The 12,551-nt window shown below is 46.8% G+C and overlaps 2 protein-coding genes across 4 annotated transcripts in view; one reads left to right on the top strand and one right to left on the bottom strand.

The window, feature by feature from the left end:
- Positions 1-845, bottom strand: part of SOX5 (SRY-box 5) — a 640,197-nt gene extending 639,352 nt beyond the window's left edge. Inside the window, exon 1 of the mRNA XM_027659186.1 lies at positions 762-845. The gene's annotated coding sequence lies outside the window, so the exon portion shown is untranslated. The remainder of the gene's footprint in view (positions 1-761) is intronic.
- A 309-nt stretch (positions 846-1,154) lies between these two features.
- On the top strand, positions 1,155-2,690 carry LOC113957764 (basic salivary proline-rich protein 3-like). Of its 3 annotated transcripts, XM_027665540.1 has the most exons (3): positions 1,164-1,251; positions 1,363-1,709; positions 2,136-2,690. In XM_027665540.1, exons 2-3 carry the CDS (start codon positions 1,418-1,420, stop codon positions 2,495-2,497), a joined length of 654 nt encoding a protein of 217 aa, XP_027521341.1. In that variant the 5' UTR covers positions 1,164-1,251; positions 1,363-1,417; the 3' UTR covers positions 2,498-2,690. The 3 variants fall into 3 exon arrangements, with proteins under 3 accessions (XP_027521349.1, XP_027521331.1, XP_027521341.1); XM_027665548.1 differs by having other exon boundaries at positions 1,155-1,709; positions 2,220-2,690; XM_027665530.1 differs by having other exon boundaries at positions 1,155-1,709.
- The last annotated feature ends 9,861 nt before the right edge of the window (positions 2,691-12,551 follow it).

Below are 12,551 nucleotides of genomic sequence, written 5' to 3'. Positions count from 1 at the left end.
CCTCTCAGAGAAAACAGTTCTCATCTGACACCATCCCCCCGAACGTCCCTACTGTATTGTTGTTGTTGTTGATGATGATCGCGATGTTGAACGCCTACAAATCTCCCACGTGCCTATTTCGTTGGCCTGCTGGTTTAAAAAAAAAAAAAAAAAAAAAAGCTCGAGGCCATTATTCATGAGCAGTAAGAAAACAAATCACTCTTAGACCTACTCTTCTTGCAGATTCCCACACTTATTACCCAAAATCCCACAGCTCGCTATTGGTTCTACCCTTGACCAAAGTACAGGGCTGAGGCAGCATGCCATCCCCTGGGAAAAGCCGATCACGTTCCTCCCGGCAAGCGGCTCCGGTTATTCTAGGATCGCAGTCGGGCTGGAATAAAGTCCCCTAACTTTTCTGAGAAGGCAGCGCTCGCTCCCACCGCCAGTGCCTGGGGATCCGCGGGGACGAGCGCGGCCGCGGCTCCGCACCCTGACCGGGAGGTCGCTTTTCCCCCCTTGACCCGCTTTCTTTTTGAGGGGAAAGCAGCCGAAACGAGCGAACCCAGAGCCTTCAGCCCCTTCCGCAGAGCCACCCTCCTGCTCGGGCAGAAGCGAGGAAGGTGCGTGGCAGAAACACGCACGGAGCCTGTTCCCGGCGCCCCCCTCCCGGTGCCGGTGCGGTGCCCGCCGTGCCCCCCGCTCGCCCCTTGCGCGCCTCCCCGGCAGCGGCTCGGCGGCCGCCGCCGCTGCTCGGCACTCACGCACGGAGAGGCAATTACAATAATTTAAAGCTTCCTGTCCGCCGGCTCCGCCGGGATCCCGAGGGCTGAGCCATGCCTGGGCAGGGCGCGCAGCAGCCGCTGCCCCGCCACACACGCGCGGGCACCGCGGCCGGACCGCCCCCGCCCGCCCCCAGCCCCGGCGGCGGCGGCGGCAGGAGGAGGAGGAGAAGAAGGAGGAGGAGGAAGGGGGGGAGGGCGTGACAAGTTGTGCCAAACTTCGGGAGGTGTGCGAGCGCCCGGGAGGAAGCCGAGCGAGCTGCGCTGACAGCGGCCCCGCCGCCTCCCCCGCCCCGCCGGCGGCGCCCACCCCGCCCGCCCCCGGAGCGCGGGGGGCCCCGCGGGGCGCGGAGAGCGGTCGCCCCCGGCGAGCAGCCGCGGCGAGGATAAAGTTAAAACGGCGGCGGTCGCGCACCTACCCGCTGTCTGTCATGTCTCCTCCGGGCGCGGGGTGCTAAGTGAGACACTGGCGGGGTGGGGAGAGGCAGAGGTGCGGGGAGGGACTGGGAGATGGGTGTTTGGTGAGCTCTTCCTTTCCCCCTCCTTCCCACCCCTTCCCCCTTCTCTCTCTCTCTCTCTCTCTCTCTCTCTGTCTCTCAAGGACGAGGTGAAATCCCTTTGCTGGTCATGAGGCGGCTTCAGAGACAAACAACACAATGCGAGTGCAAATAACAAAAGACAAAAAAAAAAAAAAAAAAGGAGAACGAGAGGGAGACCGGGAACAATGGGGGAGGAGAGGAGGCTCGCCGCGCCGCGCCTGGCCGCCGCCAGCACCCCGGCAGGCAGGAGGAGGAGGAGGAGGAGGCAGAGGAGGAAGGCGAGGTGGCGGTAGCGGGAGGGGGCTGCGCGGGGAGTCCCCCTGGCGCTCCGGGGCTGCCTCAGACCATCCCCGACCTCCTCCCCGCCCGCCCCGCCGCGCTCCGGGGCGGCCCTGCGCGGCGGCCACCGGTAAGTGACGCGCCCGCCGCCCCCGCGAACGGCCATCGCCGCCACCACCATCATCATCATCCTCGCTGTCCCCGGAGGTGGGGGGCGGCGGCTGTCCGCCCGTAGTTAGAGCGGTTCAAAGCGCTGGGGGCACCGAGCCCTTCCCGCCTACCCCCCCGCTCCGCCCGGGAACTTCTTCACCGAGCGGGGCTGTCGCAGGACCCGGGGATGTCGCTCCCGGGTCCCTTCCCGAGCAGTAGTTCCCCCTCCCGCCCTTTTGCCGAGAGTAAACACTCCGAGAGTTGCGCGTCCGTGGGCGTGTGCGTGTCCGCTGGCACCTCCCGCACCGGCAGCCCCTGTCACAGCGGTGCGGTCGCTCACATGCTCAGCCGCCTGTGGGGACGCCCGGCGCATCCCCTCTCCTCAGCTCCTTCGCGTCATTCCCAGGACCCCCGTCCGGGCGCTGCAACCCGAGAGGGAAGCAGAAGTTTGGGGTCCCACCGCGCCCTTCCCCTCCTCGCTCTCCCCCAGGAGCCGGCGATGAGGGGGCGGGTTCGAAGCCCCCCGGTGTCACCCCCGCGGGCCCAGGGGTTACCTCAGCGGCGAGCGGGGGCCGGCAGGACTGCGGCTCTCTTCTCCCTCTAGGAGCCCTTGCCCGGGGCGGAGGGGCCGGGGCAGCCCCCGCCGTGTCACCGCTCCCCCAGGCAGGCGGGGAGCGAACGCCCTGTCTCCGCTGTCCGCCTCTGCCCCGGACCCCGCGGTTACCTCCTCCTCCTCCTCCTCCTCCTCCTCCTGCTGCTCTCCGCTAGCACCCCCCGCCGCTCCTCGGGGGAGCGCAGCCGTGTCCTGGGCTGGCCCCGCGGGGACCCGGCCGGGCGCTCCCGGGGCTCCGCGCCCGGCTGGGGGGTACGCGTGGGTGGGTGTGTGGAAAGTTGTGTTTTCCTCTCGACAGCCGCTTGCTCTGCCAGTCCCTAACCCGGCTGCTCGGGATCCAGCCCTGTGCCGAGGGGTGCGACGCGCCCCGGGGCGCGGGGGATCGGCGGCCGGAGCCCCGGGCCGGGAGGGGTTTGAGCCACTGCCGCCGCTAATAAAGTCACGCTCTGCAAGTACGAGGTCTGCCTCTCGCTCTCTCTCTTGTTTACTTACGGGGTCTTTTATTTTTAATTGAGCGTTTTGTACACGTGCTTTTCTGAAGCGCCGCAGCCGGCTGGACGGGGTTCGAGCCTGAGAGTGGGAAACGCAGAAATCCGCACCCGGAGCCAAATTGCTCAAAGAAGAGCAAGTTCGGTTATTATTCATCTCCACGAGGGAAGTCTTATCTTCTACAAATATTTGATACTGGGACAAGGCCAATAATTAACAAGAACAATCAAACAATTTCACTGCCTTCTCGGGGATTTAAAAAATCATCATCTGGAATTCATGAACGTTACAACCTTTTTTTTTTTTCCCCCTGCTTGGATGCGTTACTGTATATGATCTTTTCAGTGTGTGTGTGTGTGTCCCTAAGTGATTTTACCCTTTCATGCAAAAAGATGCAAACCATTAACAGCACAGATAATATTCTCAACTGCTGATTCAGTGAGATTTCAGACCTCTCTGTAGGAGTGGTGAGAGAGGGTGGTAACCCTGACGGGAAAAGGAGAAAAAAAAGAAAAGAGCTTGAGGAATGTTTCTTTCTTGGCTTCCTCCCTACCTCTGTGGCAGGAACTCCCACGGGAGTCCTGTGGGTGGGATGGGAGCAGGGCAGATCTAACACCCTGCTGCCTGGCACGAGGCTGGCTTGCGCTGCATAGGTGCAAGCATCAGCTCTCCCAGCCAGCCCTGTAATTCCTCTTACAGGAGAAAAAGCCAGGCTGAGAGAGGAATAGGACTCCTGAGCTCTGCAGCAGCATTTCTGGCACGGTGCAGCCTGAGGTGCCCGGGAGGCAGCACAGCCTTCAAGACCTGCAGTGAGCCAAGGGGACCAGTTTTATCCAAAAAACCCAAACACCAAACTACCAAAACCTTGCCTTATCTGGATTAAATTGAGACATTTGAGAAAGGTGCCCACACGCTAAATGGTAAAGTTTCATACTACGCTGTCCCAGTCACCAAATTCTGCACAAGTTCCAGTACTGGCTGTCAAAGCCACAAGTCTTCAGTCCCCACCTGCTCATGCAAACCCCATTTCTGATGGCTAGTGACCCCCACTGCTGGCATAGGTAATGAAATATGTTGGGCATGTAGCTCTGCTCTATCTCAGGTAATCTCAAACCTGGGGACCTACAGCCAAAATTGCCTGGGTTGGGCTGACGGGGTATGTTGTGTTCTCCCCACATCTTTCAGAGCGCTTTTCTTTTGATACGCTTCCCACCCATTGTTTTTTGCATAAGCAGTGGCCCCTCCTCCTTCACTACTTGCTTTATGAGAACTCCTTACAGTCATGATGAAGTTCCTTGCAGTTCAACACAAGAAAGGAATAAGGGTGGTTGGGTCCAAAACTAATCTGGTGTGAAGAGAAAAAACCAAATGCAGTTGCATTTTATTTAAGATCAAAAGCACAATGGTGTGAGATTGTATTATATTCTCCACAGGAGCTGTGTTTTTCTACTTCTACAATAGGATTAAGGTGTTCAGTGGAAAAGAGAATTACAAAAAAAAAAAGAAAAAAGAACCCCTATTGGACTGGGAGTAGCTGCATTTGAGTTTCTCTTGAATAATGGAGATAGGTCATTCCTCAAAGACTCTAGCATCCTATTTCCAAACACTTTTAAAAACAACTGTGAATGCCAATAATAATTTAGTTTTTACTATTTATTGCAGAGGTTTGTTTGGTTTTTTTTTTAATTTAAAGGAAGGATGTCACCATTTCTGCATTGACTCATTTCAGCATTTACAGTCAACTAAATGCTTTTTAGTAGAACCTAGAGACATCTCCTTATTTAGCTCTGCGTATTTGAGCACACAGGATGTTGAATGTTAGCACACATGAGCTGGACACAGCTGGGAGCACAGCTTCAAGCTACTTTCCACCCTGAATAACTAAAGAAAGCATGAAAGAAAATTTTCAGTGCAACTTACCCAACGAAAAATAGGCTGCCATGCAAAAATTGCTACCTATTTTAAATTTGAAATTTGCAAAGCTCTGGATAACTAACTCTCAGTTTCCCAGCATCAGGGAAGTGTGGCTTGAGCCTGATTCTGCTCTAGTGTGCATGGAACGTGACTGTGTTTCAATGAAAGGTGTCACCCACCTTTACCGTGAGTAGCGTGCACCTAGAAATCAATTTGCACTTGGGGTTTATACACAGCTCCACTTTCACAAAGTTTCCCCCATATCTGTACCTGTAAGTTCAACAATTAGCATCTTAGGCATGTTATTAAGGGAAAAAGCATACAGGTAGATCTCTCTGCTCACACAGAGCTGATCTGTCTTCTGTTCTACCTGACTTTGTCCCTTCACTACTGCTCTTCACAAGATACTTCATACACTTTGCCTCATCCTCCTAGAAATTTCAGAGCTCTGTTTTTCTACTCCACTGAGTCTTGGCACGCTCATTTTCACATGAGCTGGTGTGAAATGCCACCTTCCTGATATGGAAATGGTTTGTTACTACCTCTCAGAGGTACAAATGGCAACGGTGAAGAACAAAGCCTGGGTCCTATAAAACAACATTATGCCAAAGTAATCCAATTATTGAGGTACTGAGATAACCTTAAAGCCATATCAAAATGAAGAAACCACTTAGGAACTTACAAACGTCTGTTTTCCTATCAGAGTGCATCAGCACAAGAACACCCTTATGTGGTCCTAATCAGTCAAAGTACCACTCTCGTCTTTTACATTCAGCATGGCTTATCTGCTTCTCCATAATAAAATCAGGGTGATACTTTCACTGATTTCTGCTAGTAGGAAAAGCCTCTGTTACTTCTATTAAAGCAATGTGGTTCTGTGCAGGTCCTACCTCCGTTCCCCCAGAGGCAATAGAGAATCCCACCTATGATATTTCAAAGAGACATTCAGATAACTTCCCAGGGAACATAAAACATGCTGCCATTGTGTCCTTGAATAGGGCTCTCTATCCAGTTTCATGTTAGCTGGTTCCTCAAATTAAACAGTAGAGTCGTGTTTCAGCAGAGCAACTGAGCAATTTGGATCCCGCATTTAGGTCCTATTAACTAAATAAGGAATATATTTTTTTTTAGTAGAAGGTGCGTACAAAATCTAAAAGAAACAGGAAATGTTGATTAAATTAAATGTCAGTGTGGTGTTCTGTAATTTAAACTATTGCAGGCGCGTGGAATGATAAAGAGAGAAGGAAGCCAGCTGAAGAAGTTAAGATACTTGCTTTGAGTTGTCCATGCTGAGCAAAAATTAAATATTACAAGAATCTGTAAACAACTTTAAGCTTCAATAATGGATTAAAGGCCCAAGCAACACTCATCTATCATGCTACTGTTAGTAACCCTTAGATTTCAATGAGATTACTCACATATATAAAAATAAGCATAATCCATCAGGACATGCAGATGAATAAAGACAGTCACAAGGATGGATTTAAGGAGCAGGCTGGAACTTCATTAACACAATATTTTCACATGTCAGGCAGTTAAGCGGACCCAGTGCAGGGATTACAAAGCTACAATTTAGGGCAGATCCTCCCTAATCTCTCTTACAACGAGCTCACAGCTGAAGCCAACCCTTCAACCCTTCCCCAGGAAAAAGGAGGACCTAAACCCTGCAACACTTCGTTTAGGTTTGCTTCTTTTCTAGGCATGAATCCCGTTGCAACATTCCAGATTTCTTTTTAATTTCAGCCTTAGTCCACACTGAACATTTAAAAAAAAATTTCATCAATTCCAACAGATGAATAAAAATGGATATTCTCATGCGTTCTGCTTCCAAATCCAACTTTTCAGCCTACCCCTGACTTGTGGTGCTACGAAGGCCATCAAAACAGTTTATGCCTCCCCTGACCATATCCTAATAGAAGAACATACCTTTCTTTATGCCAGGATACCTGATCAAGTGACAGCATCCCAAGGTCATTAGCCATGATATGGGAGGAGAGGATTAAGATTGTCTAAGACAGAGAGACACCCAAAGCTTACCTTCACTTTCACACCTGCCAGAAGTGAGAGAACCCATCCAGGATTGCAGCTGGCAGTCTCATGGATATATTCTGGCTGTCCCCTTTCTTTCTTGGCTGTTTACCCCACCACCACGTTAATTAATAGTGTTTTCCATGGAGCCTCCACTGGAGGTGGAGGAAGCACTTGCAGGATGAGAAACCATGTGGTGTTGCTTGCTTACGTATGGAGGCCACTAGGAATGTGCCTTGCATGGCTCAGTGGGGGTCACTTAGGGCTAATTAGTCAGGGCAGACCATTAGGACAGTGCAAACGTAGAACTTCCAGACCCTGAAGTAATCCAGGTGTATCAGCATGGTGCAACATTGTGCACAGCGTGCGCATTAAATTCAAGCAAAGGCTGCAACAAAGTTTTCAAAGCCATTTCAAGCAGTTTCGGGCACTCTGAGAGTTGAAGAAATTGTGGCACCTCAGGTGGCACGGAGCTTTCCAAAAGCAGGTGTCTTTCGTTTTTTAAATCTAGCCCCATTTTCTAAAACTGGTGATTGACTGGAAAAAGGAGGTAATCAAAATAATCTGTGACTTCTGAAAATAGAGGCCAGTTCCTGCGAGTTAAGTTTTAGCAGGACTGTGCAGTTAGTGTCTTATCAGTAGCACAGGAACAGGGATTTGTATATACTGTTTTATTAAGATCAGTATCTCTACAGTGCTCCTTAAACAAAAACAAAAGACAAAAATTTGCTGTAAAAGGACAGAAAAAATGACTCAATTTCCCGTCATTGCCAAAAGCCTCTAATTTTGAATATAATCAACCTTTGTGACACAAGATAGAGCTTATATATATATATATATATATTTATTTAGGTGGAGTAATTAATATTAAAATAAATGGGGGGGGAAATGGTGTAACCCTGTTTAAAATGTAGCACACTGCTGTAGGTTTATTCTCCAGCACATATGAAATAAATAGAACCCTCAAAAAAAGCAAGCATACATAACAACAGACAAGAATTAGGTAGAGAAATGGCCAAGTCCTCAGCCAGAAGTACTTTTCCTTACTACAAAGTTTGTTCTCTTAATTTATGATCATTGTTTGAAAAATCATAGAGCACATAAAATTTTTGCAACAACATTTTTCATGCAAAGCTGTCTTCTTGCACTGCCATCTTTTGTGGAGTAACTAATATCCCTAAATTACTATCATAAAAAAACAGAATGCAGAGGAGGTTGCACTGCAATGAAATGTCATTTGTGTTTGTAACAGGGCAATCATTGATTTAAAATTGGCATTGGAGCTCCTTTTGTGAAATGATTGCTAGGCTAGGAAAACAACCCCTTAAACCAACAACATCTGAATTTCTGAGGAAAAGCTCAGGTTTAGCACTTGTCCTAACCTGTGTTTTAGCTATTGGGCCTGCACATTTTTCTGAAAAGTGTGCATGTTTTCATGAAGTGTGTGTGTTCGGTTGCTCTGAAAGGATCCTGTAGGAATACTCGTAAGATCACTGTCCAGAAGGCTCAAACTCTTTATATTTTACCTTTAGAGAAAATAAAACAACACCATATAAGCAATATGCCCTTAGAGAACTCAAAGCCTGTTTCACCTCACACTTGCTCATGTGGTTACAGGTATTCAGTGAAGGATAAGTAGCGCAAAATATTTTATATTCTGCTTTTCCAGTGTGTAGACATTCAGGTTGTTCACTACAAATAACTGCACAAGGTGAGAGGCACCAGAGAATCAGGCCCCAAAGATTTTCTATACTGGATCAGATCACTGGTGCATTAAGTGTGTCACCTCACAGCTGGATGCTCCAAAATGAACCTAGCTATCTGTGTAGTACTGTGGGAACTACTCTGGCAGTCAGGTTGCATCCAGGAGAGAGGAGACTGGGTTTTGTCTTTTATTTTCTTAGTGTATCTAATCAGAACTGCCCTCATTTGTGATCAAATTGTTCAGTCTTCCTTAACAGTTAAACAAGTACATCTGATTCTTGTTGTGAAACAGGATGTAAGACATGGCATTAAAAATTATAAATAATAGCAAGAGAGAAAAAAAAAACAAACCCAGAAACATTACTTTCTCACTGTGTTCATATTCTTCTGTGGAATGAAAATTAGCCCACAGTATAAGAAACACATAATAAGTATGCCATAATTTATATCAGGGTGTTTTTCTCTGCAGAGCTAGTTCGTGGAACTTTATAACTTTATATAATGATCCATTTAAGTCAGAAATGTGACAATATTGCATGAACAATAATTATATACAATATGCAAATGTCATCTAGCTATAGGAAGTGTCAGATATCAGTAACATGAAGTAGAAAAATGTATCAACACACAAAGCTGTCTAAAGCTTTCAGAGGTTTCATATGCTGCACCTCAGTGAGAATCAGATCACAGCTCATCAAGTCAAAGGCTTACATATTTCTAACACATTTCTACATGATGATTTCAGCATCCAAAAAATCCAAAGCCCTCTCTCTGCAGAAGAGCAAAACTTAGCACACATGTTAAATACATGGATCCTAATTGTCACGTAAGTGATGCAACTATTCAAAAGCAATCACATACGTGCTATCAAACTGAAAGTCAATAGCACTTATATCTGTCCTTAAATAGCTTCTCTGGAACTCAGTTTCCACCACCAAAAAACCCAACAAAACCCAAAAATAAAATGTATGTCACAGAAAACCCCACCCAAAAAATGAACAGAAAAAAAAAACAGCCAAAGCCTAACCTCTATTTTTTAAAAGAGTTCCATTTCAATAATATTTTTAAACATATGCCATGTGACTGATGATCCGGCTTCCCCAGGTCACATAGCGGAACACAAAAGCTTTCAAGGAGAACAGGTGTCCCACCATCCATTCACTCTTAGTCATTCTGAAACGTAAGGCTTGACTACAAATCTTTTGCCAAAAAAAAAAAAAAATAGGTTCATTCAGAAAAGTATTTTTTTATCCTTTTTGGTTTATTTTTCTATTCTGACAGAACTGCTTCTCTCCAGACAACACAAAGTAGAGATGAGTAAACCAGTGCTCTATTTCTGAAAATGTTTATGTGAAGAGCTGTTATTGATAAAGTTTCATTAGTAAAAAACAGCTTTTGGTTTGGATTGGTTTAAATGGGCTGATTTTCTCTTCTGACCATGTAGCTGAAACACCTGTTGTGATATTCTGCTGTAGGGGAAGGGCCAGGGCCTGCAGTACAGCTGAGCACAGGACTGTCCCAGCATGTGCTGCAATACAGGGTGAGCTCCTGAGCAGGAAACCTGTGGTTTAGCCTCCTGCTGGCACCAAGTTCAGGGCACTGTGCAGAAGAGTCATAGTAGGTTCTGAGTTAGTGTGAATGTTGTGGGGGGTGTTTGCATTTTGTCTTTTAACTGACCTCAAGGCAAACTGAAAAGTTTGGAAAAAACAGAAGGTCTCTGGTACGGACTTTTGTTCAGGAAAAAAAAAAATAATCTACAATAAAATCCTATTGTATTCATCCTCCAAGCCAGAAACAGGGCTGGTATTTGTAAACCTAGGGCAGGGATTAGAAGCCAGGCTTGCAGACAAAGAGCAAATCCAAGAGTTCACAGGAAGGACTCTCCAACTACAGTATTCCTGAAGTCCTTCTCACCCAGACACCAGCTGTTTATATCTGGAATTTCTTTTTCTCTTTCATAGATTCATACTGATACTTTCATAGTAAAGGCCTTCATGCAGCTGATTAGTTAAATTTCCTTTTTGAGCAAGGAGGCTTCTAAAAGGAAAAGTGACTGTGAGATAAGTGGGAGCCATAAGGAAGCAGACAGTGAATTTTAAAGGGACGGGGGCAGAAGGATCAGCAACAGGCACTGGACAAGAGGAAGAGAGACTAAGACTCACAAGAGCCCTAAATAGCATCAGTCACGAAGTAGAGAGTTTTAACATTGCTTACAGTAGGTAAGCTGCTCCTGGCCTGTTGGGAGGCTCACCACTTTCAGAATAATTAAATATTAGTCTGTGGTTTATAGCAGACGATGGCGTGTTACTCAGGAGCGTTTAACATCTCTTGCAAAAGCTATCTTAGCCTATTTCAGCTTCCTTTGTTTACAGTTGTAATCTATTTAGTTGCTAAATAGTTGGAATGGCATTGAAAACTAATCACCCTCCTACTCTCACGTTACCTTCCTCTACAACCTGTTTACCCGCCTCACCCACTGTTTTCCTAAAAAGCAGCTCTCTGACAAGTGGCAGGATTACCATTTCTGTGGTGACACAGCTCATCAGAGAACAATGCATGTAGACGAAGGTTATTTTGGAAGCAAAAGGAATTACTTTTTTTGGATACGTTCATTCCACAGAGGTGGTAAGTGCAATCTTGTTTGTTACTGTAATTCACAAAATCATCTTCACCCCTCTTGGTGTAATGAATTCTGTGATGAACAATGCCCAGCCAGTGCTTGTGTGTGTGCGCGTGTGTGTTCGTGTGTATCAGGCAACAAGTGTGCAATAGAGCTCGAATTCACCCTGGTCTGTGAAGCATGTGAGCATCCTATGACCGAAAATATGCTCCCTTGCATAATCCTGAGATTAGCAAATTTCTAGTAAAGGATGTCAGACAGAAATGGGAGGAGAAAAAATGCTTAAGGTAAGCACAGAGGAAAACCCAGCCTAGGAAAGTAACCAACAGGATTCATGCTCAGTTCCAACAGCATTTCTATCACTGTTTCCTGTGTGACCTGGAGTGAGAAATGACAGCTCCTTTGGCTCTAAAAACCCTTCTCTGAAAAACAAGAACAGAAGTAGGTGAAGCTATTTTAAAAGATCCTTGGCTGGTTAGAAGACGGGTTGTATGAATGCCAATTGATTATAACCAACTTCTGACAGATAGGGGAGGGAAGGATAGCAGATCACAAAATATGCTCCTCTCAAACTGTGGCATTCATGAAAAATGTCACTGGCTGAAAGTGATTATCATCTTGGCAGCTGTGCTCAGTGGGATGTGGGATTGTGCAGGCGAACAGCTAAAAGGTGCATTCTGGGCCTTCCTCAGGTGTGCTCCTGGCCACTGGTATTTTTGATCATAAAAGGGGAGGCAAAGATGCCTCTGTAGGAAGGTGCTGTGGGCATTTTAAGAGTTGCATTTCCAGAACTAGTGTTGGGACTACCTGGCAGGGCAGCAGCTGGAGTTTTCATGCACTTCTGTATCTAATAATGCATCACACATGCTTTGTGCAACCAGGAGGCTCCTCGACAGGATGGATGCTGTCTTCCAATGACCCAGTACATGGATAAATTATACCAACTATAAACTCAATCCATAGGCCAAGTCCTTGTATTGCAGACTGAGGGACAAAGTAAAGCTCTTTGGTTTGAGATTTCTATTTTACTGAAAGATTCATGAGTTTCAGGTTACAAAGTAAGTAAGTACACACATGGTCATGTCATATTTTGCTTTACTGTTAGCATACTCTTTTTGTCAAAATCAACGGAAATGTCTATATACGAGTGAAGCTGAGGGCTTTTAAACTCAGGTACTGGTAAAATAATTTTCCATTAAACTATGTTTCCCTGTCTGAGCAGACACTGGATATTTCAATTTGTACAATGAAACCTACTACCAAAACTGCCAGTCTCCATTAAGTCCAAAAGAGGAATCAAAATCTTACAGGATTTAAGTTGAATATTGAATTGAATAGCAAACCTGAATAGGGCTCTATGGCTTGCATGGTTCCCCTGTCGTTTTTATTTCTGAAGACAAGACAGTTCTCCCCTAGAGGTTGTTCTGCTTGTATAAAGAGATAAAATAATTCCT

Source organism: Corapipo altera, unplaced genomic scaffold (assembly GCF_003945725.1).
Source record: "Corapipo altera isolate COAL_440 unplaced genomic scaffold, ASM394572v1 1, whole genome shotgun sequence".
NCBI classification, from domain to species: Eukaryota; Metazoa; Chordata; class Aves; order Passeriformes; family Pipridae; genus Corapipo; species Corapipo altera.
Note: the sequence above shows the minus strand (reverse complement) of the source record. Positions and strands in the feature narration are given on the sequence as shown.